The sequence below is a fragment of the Pinus tabuliformis genome, chromosome X (genome assembly GCF_031772625.1).
Source record: "Pinus tabuliformis cultivar Carrire ecotype Pingquan chromosome X, CPIR1, whole genome shotgun sequence".
Lineage (NCBI taxonomy): Eukaryota > Viridiplantae > Streptophyta > Pinopsida > Pinales > Pinaceae > Pinus > Pinus tabuliformis.
Window position 1 is genome coordinate 1,418,658,928 of NC_142308.1, and position 15,622 is coordinate 1,418,674,549.

General features: G+C 42.4%; 1 protein-coding gene across 3 annotated transcripts in view; it reads right to left on the bottom strand.

Annotated features, from left to right (window-relative positions):
* The window catches only part of MIRO1 (MIRO-related GTP-ase 1), a 300,498-nt gene that overhangs the window by 13,370 nt on the left and 271,506 nt on the right, over window positions 1-15,622 (bottom strand). For all 3 annotated transcript variants that reach the window (XM_089452597.1, XM_089452596.1, XM_089452598.1), the window contains exon 14: window positions 14,608-14,794. In XM_089452597.1, coding sequence (XP_089308723.1) covers window positions 14,608-14,794 — 187 coding nt within the window. The remainder of the gene's footprint in view (window positions 1-14,607; window positions 14,795-15,622) is intronic.

Sequence of the window (15,622 nt, forward strand, 5' to 3'; positions counted from 1 at the left end):
CATATCGGAGCCAAGAGGAGCAGACCATATCGGAGGAGCCACATATATCAGAGCAAGAGGAGCCATATCGGAGGAGTGCCAGAGCAAGAGGAGCCATCGGAGGAGCTATCGGAGCATATCGGAGCAAGAGGAGCCATCGGAGGAGCAAATGAAGCAAACAGAGCCATATATGCCTCAGAACCCATATATGCCTTCATTAATACTATCGGGAGTTGTTCGGGCAATGGAAACCCACATATGCATGTATTAATGTTATCGGGAGTGTTTGAGCGCCCAAAATCTACATATATGCATTTACAATAATCAAAGGCTTTTTTTTTTCTTTTTTGGCGGAAACAACACAAGTTAAATGTGTTTCGGCACATATGGACCCGATGGCATATATATATCTATCTATAGATATATATATAGATATATAGATATATATATATATATATATATATATATATATATATATTTCACCATATCGGCGCATCGGGGTTTCGGCTAAGTGACCCGATGGCATATCGCAATGGACCCGATTACAATGGACCCGATGGCATTTCATATTTGGTTTATAATATATCGCATCCGCAGCATAAAGGGCCGTCCACCCCAATCCTCCGATTGCGATAAGTGGTGGCGGACCCGATGGAAGCTTTAAAGGGAATATATATTAACATCGCATCCGCGGAGGACTTGTATCATTTCGGAGGTAGCAATCAGCGAAATCGCCGAAGGACCCAGAGCCGAAATCTTATAGAGCAGAATATATAGCCACATCGGGTCCGCAGAACCCTTACAGCGCATCGGAGCAGCGGAGGCAGCGATTAGCGAAATCGCCGAAATCATCCGGAACCGAAATTATATAGAGGATGGTTGAATGGGAGATTGGGTCCGCGTTACATCGGAGGAATGGATCTATTGTTTACAGTGAACGCCGATGTTCATCGGACCCGAAACAATATTAAAGGGAGTCTAAAAGAGCATCGGGTCCGCTCCTCATCGGAGGTCAGGCCTTAATGGTTCCCATATATTATATGTGGCTGTGGGTTTAAGCCTTAAGACATATATTGAATGCTTGTGTTAGTTGTATGTGTGGACACGGTTGGGCGGTGGCTTCCGATAGACATAAAAGCGGCAATAAAAGGGTGGCTCTGATTCTATAAGTGTGGCGGGTTGATTAAAGCGCTCGGTGATGGTTGATTAAAGGCTTGGTTGGTGGCTTCTGAAGGTTGATTATTGATAGAAAGCGCCGAATAAAAGGTGGATTCTGATGGTCAATTAAAGCGCTCGATGATGGTTGATAAAGCCTGTGTGACGATTGATTAATGGCTCGGGTGGTGGCTTCCAACGGCTGATAAAACGCTCGGGTGGTGGCTTCCGATAGTACTAAAGCGCCAATAAAAGGTGGCTTTTGATGGGTGATTAAAGTGCTTGAGCGGTGGTCTCTGATAAACATAAAAGCAGCGCTGTTACAGTCTTATAAATATAGTCCTTTGCGTTGACTCAATGCTTGCCATTGATACAACGCGTCCTGCGAATATTGGAACACTTGTATAGACAGAAGAAGCAAAGAAATGGGAAGCCGAAGTGCCAAGCGATCAAGTGAGTCAGAGGAAACGATAGCCACTGAGGAGGAAGCCAAAGAGCCAGCATGTAAGAGGAAACGAATGGACAGGGGCATGGAGCATATAAAAGCAGCAAAAACAGAGAACTGAAGTTGTTGTTGGCAGATGGGATAACCTGAGTATGAGATAGTGGAAGCAGCAGAAGCAAAGGGGACAGCAGATGCAGTGGAAGCTGAAAAGAGTGCAGCAGCACACCAGTGTATACCAAAGAGGTTGGAGCCTCTGAATTAAACAGGATTCAAGTCCTTGGGAGTTGGTGCTCCTAAGTCCAAGATTAGTGTCTTGGCAAAATAGAGTTGGTGCTCTGGAGGTTGGAGCCTCACCAAAGTCCAAGTTGGAGCTTGGCAACAGATTGTGAACATCTATTTATTGTATTTTATTTTTACTGCACAGTTATATGAATAAAAGCATTTATTCCTGTTGTTTATTTTATGTTCTGAACATATATGTTTTAACTAGTAAAACAATAGTGAAAAGTAAGAAATACTGATTCACCCCCCCTCTCAGTATTTCCAACACGCATCATTACTAAGATCAAGGTCTTCTTCGCATGACAAAGATAGTGGTCATCTTCGCATTAAATGGATTACCTTCACATCACAGTGTTATGGTCTTTCTTACATCAATACAGAGATAAGTCTACTTGAATTAACAGAGATAGGTCACTTCACATAGATCATAGTCACCACATATCAGGGTATTTTTCATGTCACAGAGATAGGACATCTTTGTATCACAGAGAGAGAAGATCATTTATATGCCCAGAATCTTGGTTAATCCATAGAGATAGAAGCTACAACAAATGTCTTAAAACTCAGACTCCGACTCAGAATTGAATCCGACTTGTTGATTCCAATGAATTTAAAGCATTAGAATAATAGAGAGAAGACAACATATGATCAAAGTATGCTCATGAATATATCTATTATATAAGTTGTTGCAAAAATCAACTCCTTAATGTTGTTCCAAAGATCGCCCAAGAACCTCCTCAATACAATGAGATAGCTATGAGGAAATATGAGGTGGTTGTGTCGCCTTTATAAGTGTGGGCGAGGGGTAGAGGGGCTATGAATTAGTTATAAAAAAAAATTAAATAATAAAAAAATTTGGAGTCCGCCCAGCCTGCCTTTTTTTCCCACTACCGAGTCCATCGAGTTATATCGGACTCGGTTGGTCTGTTACCAAACTGGCCGAGTTGGTGACCAACTCGGTTGCTTCGATAACGAACTGGTCATTGAACCTGTTAATTGGTCGAGTCGGTGATCAACTCAGTCGATTCAGTAAGGGTCTGGGCATTGAACCTGTTAATTGGTCAAGTCGGTCTGGCCAGGGGTACGAAGTGGTCAACCAAGCCAAGTTTGAGTCAACAACAATTCGACAACAAAAGCCACAAAAATTCATCCCATAAAAATACAGCGAGAGATTTGAAGACCTTCAGGGATGCATCAGACTTTAAATCTTTGATAAGGATCCAAATGCCAACAGGATGTGATCTTCAGGCCTCCTTCAAATCTTAGCCCTGATACTTGTTACCCAACAAAAGTGGGTGGCCCCAAAGGAGAATTTTCTCCTAGATTTGTCCTCAATTAGCAGCCAACATCCCCTGACAACCACCAGTGTCGCTGACATTTTGAGCCATTTGATCTCCACTCCTTGAGCCAATCATATGTTGGAATTTCGAAGTCTAACAGTTAGAAACCCTTCATGTACTTTTCTGATTTATTCCTACCTACTTGTTCTGTTAATTAACAAGTTATTTACCATGTAAATACTAGAAATAAATACAAGTACATGCTCAACAAATTACAAATCATCAACTGAAGGAAACCGAAACAAGCACACAAGTGACACCGTTGTTTTTGGACCAATGTCCCCGAAAAAACCCAATGCGGGAAAACCGGTGCAGTTATTTGAGGGTTTGATTTATTAAGCAGTTTCATAATACAATCTGGGTGCCAAATCCGGCCCACCCAACAAAGAAAAAACTCGACAGTAGTACCTCTCTACTCGGAAGCAGATATTCCGGCTAAAACCCCGGATAAACACTCTGGTAGCTCCATAGCTCCAATCTGCCCCCACAAACCCAGCGTCAGCCTCTAGGGATTGTGTCAGCTCTCTCTGGCCCAACGTTAGCCCAGCGTCCCTCTGGCTTGGCTTGCATCAGCCTCTGGAGGCACTGCGTCAATCCTCTGGCCCTTTGCGTCACTCACACTGGCACTCTGAGGCACTGCGCAGCTCCTGGCTGCCTCTGCGTGAGCCCTGGATGGCTCTGCGTGAACCCTTTGCGGGTTCTGCGTCCCTCTCTCTGACTATTGCGCTGATCCTCCCGGTGTTATCTCTGCCTCTCTGCTTCTATAGTCACTGCCCCTCAACTGCAACTCTGATCACTCTCAATTTTCTCAGCAAACCCAGCCCCAGAAAGTCGAAATCTTGATCTCTTGGTGTATTCTCCAAGTGACCCTCAAGCCGCCACTCATACTTTTCTCGTTGACAAATCAGCAGCCGAGATTAAGTCCCTAATCAATGGCTAAGATTAGAGTTGGCTTGATCCATGACTTTTGGACCATTCTTATACAGTTTTATATTAATTCACATTAATATTTTATTTTCCCTAGATTTAGACTTAGGGACTCCATTGAAAATATTAATTATTTTAATATCTCCCAAACTGTTTAGAGTCTGCCCAAACCCTTTTTGGGTATTGGAGATCTCAAGTGCCTTAGCCTCTCCACCATTTTTCGTGGCTAGAGCACATCTGATGCTACACCAAATCAACACTCCCTCTTAGCGAGGATTGTGCTCTAGCAATACTTCTAACTGAGTATCACCCTGATCATCTGGCATAGATCCTTGTGCTAATGTTAGGCCTGTTGCCCATCATTTGCACTGTTGCATCCTGTACTGCTACCCATGTCCTAGCCACTACCACTATTGCATCCATACTGCAACTCCCTCTCATCCTGTTGCATCGTGTTGCCCATAGCATTGCCACTTCTAACTGTTTCACTGCAACCCAGTTACTGAGAAGTAAGTAATTGATCTCCCAACTCCAACATCTCCATCAGGCTAGAGACACCCATGATGCTGAAGCTCCCTCTGTCGCTGACAGGTGCTCCCTCTCTGACCTTTGCGCTGCTGCAACTATTACATGCATCTCGCACCGTTGCACATCTCTTTGTGCCATCTTGCACTGGTGCAACACTCCCATGCTTCTCGCACTGTTGACTCACGTTGTCCTGGGAATCCTGCACTGTAGCTCCCCTCTGTTGCTCCATCTACATCCATCTCTACTAATATCCACCAGTGCTGCTACTCCTCTTCGGGGCTCCCATAGCAAGGTCCAATCCAAGAGGCTGGGTACCTCGAGGATCCTGCCCCTCATCGCCTATAGTCCACCTGACTACAGCTTGATGTCTCTCCACTTCCACTCAAGTGGCGTGTGTGCACTCATGGCAGTCATCGTCTATCTCCACTTCCTTCTCTGCCCTTGCTGGCGCAACCTTTGTCTCGGAGGCCTCTCCCTTGTTCTTCTTCCTTGGACACTGGGTCGCATAATGACCCAGCTCCCCACAGTGGAAGCATTTGACCATGGAGAGGTCCTCCTTTTGTTTCTCCTGCTTTCCCTCAGATGTTAGGGCAACATCCACCTCCTCCTCCTTTATTTTGATCCCCTTGTCGTTGCTTCCCGCCTTTCTCAGCCTTTTGATCTCTTCTTAACGAAGAGCAGCCCACATTTCCTCCCAATCTGGAAGGGTCGCCTTGCCCAGTATGCTTTGGACAAACACCTCCCAGTCTTCTGAGACTGCATTCAGGGTTGTTCTCACCATCAATTCTTGATCCGGCATGGCCCCTATGGAAGTCAGCTCATCTCAAATCTCCTTCAACCGACTGAGGAAAGGGTAGATCTGTTCTCCCTTCTGCATCTGGTATGATCGTAGCTAATTTTCTAATAACATCCTTCTCTGCACAGAAGTATGCTGGTACAATTTCTTTAAGGCCTCCAACATCTCATTTGCCATGTCCTTTTCGACGATATGTGGTACTACATGGTCCTTGACCCCGTCAAGAATGATGCTATTTTCCCTCGTCATTGCCTCCACGTACTTGTCGTTATCAGCTAGGTCAAGTGGGATAGCTATCATCCTCAAGGCGAAGTGCTTGACACGATCCCTGTCTAGAACAGAAGGATTATAGCCTTCTAGACTACGAAGCTTAAGGCTCCATCCAATCTGTCCTGGTCTCTTACCCCGTTCACTGCCATCTCGCTACTCCTCTACTTCCCTACTTGAAGTTCTTGGTGTGACTCCCTCTGAGCCTCGATTTCCCTCCTTGAAACCCTTCTGCCAATGTAAAGATGCCCCCACTGCGATCGTTAGTTCAACTACACCACTGATCCAGATTTCTCAGCTAGATATCCTGGGTAGCAACTCCCTCCTCCTTGGCCTTGCCCTGTTAGGTATTGTTCTGAATACAGTACCCCACCAGCTCCACTCTGCAACTTACCCACAACCTCCTAAACCCCAGTAAACTGAAGGTTAGAGCTCCTAGGCTCTGCGCAATCCTGGCACCAGAAAATTAGCTTCCTCAGCCAATTGTGTCAGCCCTCCTAGCATTTGCGTGGCTCTATGTGAACCTGTCCTTGCCTCCCTCAGCCTCTGCACTGCCTCTTCTTGGCTCGAACATGATGACACAAGCACTGTGTCACCCCTTCCTTGTTGCTTCTCTGCTAGGAGCAGCTTTTGTCACTCGAGAGAGGTGTTTTCTGTTGTTGTTGCTCTACTCGGCTGATATCCTCAGTTCTCTTGTGATCTGCAACCACACTCTAATACCATGTTGGAATTTCCAAGTCTAATTGTTAGAAACCCTTCATGTACTTTTCTGATTTATTCCTACCTACTTGTTCTGTTAATTAACAAGTTATTTACCATGTAAATACTGGAAATAAATACAAGTACATGCTCAACACATTATAGATCATCAACTGAATGAAACAGAAACAAGCACACAAGTGACACTGTTGTTTTTGGACCAATGTCCCCGGAAACACCCAATGCGGGAAAACCAGTGCAGCTATATGAGGGTTTGATTTATTAAGCAGATTCAGAATACAATCTGGGTGCCAAATTCGGCTCACCCAACAGAGAAAAATCTCACCAGTGGTACCTCTCCACCCGGAAGCAGATATTTCGGCTGAAACCCCGGATAAACACTCCAATAGCTCCATAACTCCAATCGGCCCCACGAAACCCCAGCGTCAGCCTCTAGGGACTGTGTCAACTCTCTCTGGCCCTCTGCGCCACTCACGCTGGCCCTTTGAGGCACTGCGCAGCTCCTGGCTGGCTCTGCGTGAACCCTTGGCTGGTTTTTCGTTCCTCTATCCGGCTACTGCGCTGATCCCCCCAGTGCTATCTCTGCCTTTCTGCTTCTGTATTCACTGCCCCTCCGCTGCAACTCTGATCACTCTCTCAACTTTCTCAACAAACCTAGCCCCAATTGTTCTCTTGGTGTATTCTCCAAATGACCCTCAAGCCTCCTCTTATACTTTTCTCGTTGACAAATCAACAGCCTAGATTAAGTCCCTAATCAACGGCTAAGATTAGGTCTGGCTTGATAAATGACTTTTGGACCATTCTAACACAATTTTATATTAATTCACATTAATATTTTATTTTCCCTAAGTTTATACTTAGGGACTCCATTAAAAGTATTAATTATTTTAATATCTCCCGAACTGTTTAGAATCTACCCAAACCCTTTCTGGGAATTGGAGATCTCATGTGCCTTGGCCTCTCCACTAATTTTCATGGCTAGAGCACATCCGATGCTACCCCAAATCAACATCGTATGTCCCCTTGCCCATTGCCGAGAGCATAGTCTTATGCAAAGGACATTTGTTAAGCAAGGCCGCATTTCCCATGTCATCTGACTAGACAATGTATTTAACAAATGGAGTATGGAGGTCCCAAGTATAAACCTTTGTTGCAAATCAATGAGAACTATCCTGTCTTTTGGCCCAAGAAGAATATTTTATGTGTCTTCTTAGAAAATTGCATCCACAGTTACTGGATAACTAAAATTCTTGGTCACCTTGAGTTAAATTACTCATGTCAATCACTGCATATGGTTTCCAAGCAGCAGGTCCTCTGAGTCGCTGTCTTTGCATCACTTCTCCCAAATCTCAACACTGTCCTCTAGACTATGAATAAGTTTACCATCAACATCCAAATGTAGCAGAACAGCATTCTCCATGGAGTCCAAATTCCGTCAAGGTCACAGAACAGACATCACTATTTCCTTGGACCATAGCTTGATGCCTCAAGATGCAGTCTCCACAGGGCTATTGCTCAAACTTGCAGAAATTGTGCATAAGGAGGGAAGATAAAAGAGTCTCAGTAAAATCTTCCTCAGAGCCGAGATAGATAGCCTCAGATTGGTATTCAGGATCTGTCTCAGGTTTAATCACTCGAATCTGTACTAGGATCTCTGTCACAGGTCCGAATAGGATTCAAGAACACACATTTATATCCAGCCTATCCTGGTCAAGATGAGATACAAAATGTGCCTCATATAATCCTCAAATAGCAAGCTTGTCTTCTCGAAAAAATAGTCAGATAATCCTCACCAGATTTCAGATTCTTCTTCAGAGAGAGATGATATTCCTTTTTGACTTGCTCAGACTGCCCTGAAATGGATCACCGAATTTCTCTTGACATCAGAGACACGGCTGAATTTGCCTCTGAAAGGCGGCCGAGATTTGGCCTCTGAGACAGCCATATAAGAGGCCTCAGGACGGCGGAGACTGGCCTCAGACAGGCTTCTAACAGGTCCGAAATTCCGAGGCTTGAATAGGTCCAAGTTTCAGGTCCCGTTGTTCCTTCTTAAGTGACTCGAACTGTTTCAGATATATATTCAGATTGATCCACGAATCCTTTTCAAAAGGCTGTTCCTAAGCCTCACTCTGATACGATGTTGATTTTTCAGGATTTCCTAGACTGATAATTACTGCCAATGATTTCTTCATTATTTATATTGTGTCACTTCATCATTAAGCAAATTATAAATAGGAAATATTCAACATTAAAACAATAACAACAGCAGAAACATAAGGAGACAGCCAAACAAAAGGGACACAATTATCCTGGGAAAACACCAAAGCAGGGGAATAACTCAGCAATTCATAGAGAAATTTGTCCAATTCAACGACGAAGACAATCTGAAATTGCCAGTCAAATCAGATCAAACTGACCAGTAACCAAACCTGGTCAAACTGCCCTCAATTAACCTCAGAAATTTGGTCTGTTTCAGAGATTTGTCCTTCTTCAAGCCTCAGATTTGACTTCCTGGTTTTCCTTTGATTCGTCTTCTCCCTCGGATCTATCCTTACTCTGCCTCAGATGCATCCTTACTCTCCCTCAGATGGTGATTAAAGTTGACTTTGAAGTGATGGCCATAGATAGTGATTGGGTTGCCCGAATGGGTGTGGGCTGGGCCGACTTAATATTTTGTAAGAAAGAATTTGAAATTAAAAATTTTGATTTTTACTCTCTTATTTTAATATTAAAAAAACCATAATTTTATTCTTTGTATTTTGAGGGCTAGTAGCATGATTATGAAGACCGACCATAGCTATAAAATTCAACAGGAGAACATGCCGGAGTTTCTGCATCATCATTAATTTTTATATGTTCATATAACCTAGTCTGACCAACACTGAATGTCAACAGGAGAACATGCCGGAGTTTCTGCATCATCATTAATTTTTACATGTTCATATAACCTAGTCTGACCAACACTGAATGTCAAAAGTGCAAAAGGCACCGAGATTCACAAAGCCATCTATATGTCATTTAACTTATTCTACACTAACAAAATAATTTCTAAAAATGTTGTTCCCATTTTAGATGTCCCACCTAAATATGACAGTATTGCATGCAGGAAATTTTAATTTCTATTACAAACTGTCAAATTGCATTAAAGATTCAGTTAACAAAATAAACCTGATCATTAAGTAACAAGATTATCAGCGAATACTTAACCATCCTTTTTATCCTTTTAATTTTAATTATAAGAATGATCAGAATTATTAGAATAATGCTCATTCTTATTAGCCGTTTCTATTTAGCAGTTTCTTAGAAGAAACTCGTTGTTTCTATTTCCTAATAGAAACTTGATGTTTCTATTTCTGTAAATATCTCTGTATTACTTATTGAGCTTCATTTGCTCATGTAAATCAATTCAATTCATTCATTGATTATGGTATCAGCGCACATGTATTTCTTTCGAAATAATTTTTCACTGTTTGAAAAATTTCGTGTTCATTTCGAAATTGCTCTCTAGGGGTTTGAATCTTTTTACGGAGGCGTTAATGCCGAAGACGGAATCCGAAATTGAAGAGCATCATGTTGCCAAGGCACTGTTGTCCCCCGAGGATTAGCGTCTCTGTTGTGAAAGAAAAGCAAAACCATACCCACCCTGTCCGTCATCTACACTATAGTCCTCTTCGCTGCCTCATGTTTTGAACTCACGATCTCTAGCTTCAAACAAAAACCCACATTGACTTGCCCGTTTAGGCATTTGGATATCGGTAACCAATCTGGCCACTGCATTAGGAAGCCACGGTTTTGTTACAGGTTAACAAAATAAGTTTGAGTGCTCCTTCGCTCCAGCGCTGGGATTTTTGATCCTGGGCCGGTCGTCGCATACCAGGATCTCTCTTTGAAGGGACACAGCACTTAACGGGACGACGCGAGGATCACCGTGTTCTGTCCAACATCGCAGGCACGTCCGATGCTTCATGCAAGCTCTACAACAGGCTCCACGTAATTTTTTTTTCCGCACATCAATTCGATTGGCGTCTCAGACACAGCAAACTCCACGCGTATCCATTTGACGCACCTTCCATATTTATTGTCAGAACTCCGATGAGACTGTTTTGACTCGGTCTAGTTCTTCCGATATAGATTTTTTGGGAGGGGTATGGAAATCAATCGTGGGTTGTGTACAGTGTTCACAGGTTTCTCCTGGCGGTTTGCATTTGAAACCTAGTGTCCGACTTTCTCCTAGCAGTTGTGCTATATGCCTTGAGGCAATAAAACCAGGAATTACTGTATCGTTAGAAGTTGTTCGTTGTGCTGCAGCAGCAGTAAATACCTCCGCAACATTAACCGCGACCATCCTTCGTGGCTCAATTCTTATTGACTAAGGTATTTTTTTTTTTAAATTGTCGAAAACTTCTTCCGATTACAGATTTGATGTGAGTTTTGTGATATTTTAGCTGCATAGTCGTCAAAATTTTCTGGGTGCATCGTTTTCCGTGCCTCGATTTTCGAGTCAACGGATTTGAATTGTCTCCAACACCTGTCAAATTTTGTCCGGGTCAGCCAGCGTCTACATTGAAATTTGTGTCGGACTTCTTTGTTGTTTTTCGTGTCTTGGGAAACGTGCAAATGGCCTCATTAACTAATCTGATGTTGGAAGGCAATCAGTGCTTTAATGGCACCAACTATAACATCTGGAAACAGAGAATGTTGACCATTTTTTAATATAGGCATCTTGATCAGCTCGTTTTGAACAAAGAGCTCCGTCATGGTACAGATGGCACCGATCAAGATAAGTTTGATGATCGAAATCGAGAGGCTGTTATGCTTCTCCAGCTCTCTGTGACTGATGATCAGTTACCGCAGATTCCTTATGGCAAGACAGCTGCTGAGATCTAGCAACATTTTAAGGAACTGCATGAGACATCCGACAAGAGCAGAGCTTTCTTTCTCAAGAATCAATTGTTCTCCATCATGATGGACGAACATATGTCTTTATAAGAACATCTCAACAAGATTAAAGACATTCGAGATCAACTCGAAGCCATTGGTCGAACCATGGAGGAAAAAGATATGGTAGTCATCACTCTAAAAAGTCTACCAAATCTTATGAGCACTTCATAGAAACACTCAACATTACCTCCACTAATGTTGATCTAAAGTTTCCAGAGTTATGCACCAAACTCATGCAGCAGGATCGTTGGAAACAACAGTTTGGTAGTGGCGCCTCATCAGCCTCCTCAAAAAATGCTTTCGCTGCCAAATATCAATCTTCTCGGTCCTTTCATCAGAAAGGTTCATCTCAGTTTTTCGATCCTGCTAGGAAGAAAAACGTGCAATGTAATTACTGTCACAAATTCGGCCACATGAAGAAAGATTGCCGACAGAGGATTACTTCTGAACAGATGAAACAGGGAGGGCCCCATCAGACAATGAATGTTGCAGAACATTCCAAGCAGACAGAATCTGCCTTTTACGCCTTTATGGCTAAAAGATCTTCAGATCATGTCCCATCTTCGGCCTGGTACATTGACTCTGGTGCATCACGCCATTTCTCTCATAGGCGTGACTGGTTTATTGACTTCTCACCTTTCAATGATTCAGTAGTATTCAGCGGAGGTGAAGAGTACACAGTGGTTGGCAAAGGTACAGTTCAGATCCAGTCTGGTGGGCACACACTCATCTTCCTGAATGTGTACTATGTTCCTGGTATGGAAATTAATCTGTTGTCTGTCAGCCAGATTATGAGGAACTCTCCTCAGCTTGATGTAGTGTTCAATGCGCACAAGTGCTCCATTATCGACAGGGACACTAGTCTTACGGTTGTTGTTGGCCTAGAGGATCATGGTCTATACAGGCTTCTTGACACTAGAGATTCTCCAGAAGTAGCTCTAGCAACTCGTGTTTCTCCCATCAGCACTCTATGGCATCAGCGATATGGGCATCTAAACATGCAGTATCTCTCTCAGCTCTCTCGGGAGGGACTTGTGTCAGGGTTACCTGATATTCAGACTCAGCAGTTGGGAGTATGCGGCGCCTGTCAAGCTGGCAAGCAACATCGGTCTTCATTCAAGGATGGAGAATCTTGGCACGCATCTAAGGTACTCCAGTTAATTCATGCTGATATTTGTGGTCCTATGCATACATCTTCTATTATTGGTTGCAAATACTTTTTGCTTTTTGTAGATGATTTCTGTAGAAATATGTGGGTGTATTTTCTAAAATATAAATCTGATGTATTTAGTATCTTTCAGAAGTTTAAATCCTTAGTTGAAAAAGAGTCTGGTTGTAATATCATAACTCTTAGGATAGATAACGGGGGGGAATTTTGTTCTTCTGCTTTCTCCAACTTCTGTGATACTCATGGCATCAAACATCAGTTAACTACACCCTACACTCCTCAGCATAACAGTGTTGTCAAACGCCACAACCGTACGGTTGTTGAAATGGCTCGTTCCATGTTACAACACAGGAATGTTCCGAACAAATTTTGGGCTGAAGCAGTATTTACTGCTGTCTATCTTCTTAACCGATCACCTACTCAGGCTGTTAAGGGGAAGACTCCCGAAGAGGTTTGGTCTGGTCGTAAGCCTAAGATCAGTCACCTCAAAGTATTTGGCTCAGTTGCATATGTTTGGATTCCAGCTACTAAGCGCTCTAAGTTGGATTCCAAAAGCCAGAAACTCATGATGACAGGGTACAGTGATCAACACAAGGCCTATAGATTGATAGATATAGCCACTGGTCGTCTTAGCTTCAGTCATGATGTAGTATTTGATGACAGGGTACAGTGATCATCACAAGGCCTATAGATTGATAGATATAGCCACTGGTCGTCTTAGCTCCTCGGGCTTGGTACATGAAAATTGATCAATACCTCACAATCATGGTTTTCAACGGAGTCCATCTCATGCAAACCTGTATATCAAGCATACTGGTGATGATATTCTGTTTGTGGTTGTCTATGTGGATGACCTTATCATTACTGGCAGCTCCACACATTTGATTAATGGGATCAAATAGGATTTGTGCAGCACTTTTGATATGTCAGATTTAGGACTTCTTCATTACTGTTTGGGGGTTGAAGTCTGGCAGACTGGGAAAAACATTTTTCTCTCTCAGTCCAAGTATGCCAAAAATCTTGTGGACAGATTCAGAATGCAGGATTGCAAACCTGCCACGACTCCTATGGAACCAGGGCTCAAACTTTCAGCTCAATCATCCTCACCCCTTGTGGATGAAAATTTATTCAGGCAATTAGTGGGCAGCCTCATCTACCTTACTGCCACTAGACCTGACATTAGTTTTGTAGTGAGCTACAATTCCCACTTCATGTCAGCTCCTAAGCTGATCATTGGATAGCAGCGAAGCGTGTGCTGCGTTATGTGCGTGGCACTCCAAATTATGGACTTTTGTACACTCGAAGTTCCGATCCTATACTCAGTGGTTACCTAGATTCTGACTGGGCCGGTTCAGTTGATGACCGTAAATCTACAGTTGGGTATGTGTTTAATCTAGGATCCGGTGATGTCACCTGGACTAGTAAGAAGCAGCAGGCAGTGGCTCTCTCCTCAACAAAAGCAGAGTATCGGGGAGCAGTTAAGGCATCTTGTGAGGCAGTTTGGCTTCAACGTATGCCTGCGGATATGCATGTTTTCCAGACAGGTCCTACTCCCTTGTTCTATGATAATCAGGAGTGCTCAAACTTGCCAAGAATCCAGTCTTTCATGAATGAACAAAGCATGTAGAAACCCATTGTCACTACATTCGCCAGCTTGTTGAAGACGGATCCGTTCAATTGCGATATGTTCCCACAACGGAGCAGCTCGCCGACATCTTCACTAAGCCTCTTGGTCCTGATAAGTTTGTAAAATTCAGAGGGTCTATTGGTATTGTAAATAGATTAAGCATTAAGGGAGGGTATTAGAATAATGCTCATTCTTATTAGCTGTTTCTATTTAGCAGTTTCTTAGAAGAAACTGGTTGTTTCTATTTCCTAATAGAAACTTGATGTTTCTATTTCTGTAAATATCTCTGTATTACTTATTGAGCTTCATTTGCTCATGTAAATCAATTCAATTCATTCATTGAATAAGAATAATCAAATAATATAGTGACAATTGGAGTGAAATTTCATAAAAGTTTCAATAAACTTTGAGAATGAAAGTAAAGCACTTTACCAGACACAAACATGAGTGACCGATTGACTAGCCGTCGATACTGCTTGTGGTTTTTACCAGCCTCAGTCTCCGGGATGCTTAGATGTGGACGTTGGGCAACATTGATGATCCGACGAAATAGGTTACTTATGTCTCCCAATTTCATGCTGACAGTAATCGGGGATTCCACACCCATATCTTGGCTAACCTGCAACAAAAACATCATGCACGTAAATCAAACTAAGCATGCAAATATCTACCAGAAGATTGTTTAATAATGCAAACATGTTTGTGATAAATTACATCAACTGTGGTACAGGTCACAATAAAGAACCATTCACTGACACCAAGCAATAAAGTTATAAACTATAACTAATTGCCCCAGAAAATATTTATTTTTTAAAATCATTATTTTGGAATGATTGCAAATAATAATGCATAATCATGTACAGGCAAATATAGAAAATACCACAGCCCTCAAACAAATGAAACTATAATGTGCATGACATCAATGGAGCCTAATTAATTTTCTGGGGAATTTTGTCATTTGATGCTACTATTTCTACAAGTAGATCACTGCATAACGTGTGAGTAAACCTATACCCAACGCTTAGCATAAACAGGAAAAGAAGGTTAATCTACCTAGCACAAAACCGGACACCCAAGGTTAATGGGGTTTCAATTCAAAAGAACCAAATCTCATTCTTGAAGACTGAATCGACAAAAGAAATTGCATCATGTTTGTAATTATCCAAACCGCAGGCCTAGAATATGTCATTAATGAATATCTAACATAATTATGTTTTACAATGGTATCATAATCACAACTTATGAGCCCTCTTGCTGTTACAATCCACGGGCAGTCTCTGTCTTTCATCTATTCAACTTGTTTTTTGGCAGGGATCTTTGAACTGTTAAATTCTTTTATAACAGATCTGATTTACTTCAACAATTTATCAAAAGACCCAGAAAATACTTTTCTCATATATTTCTGAAATTTCTGATAAAATAAACACACTAGCATGTTAAATAAAAA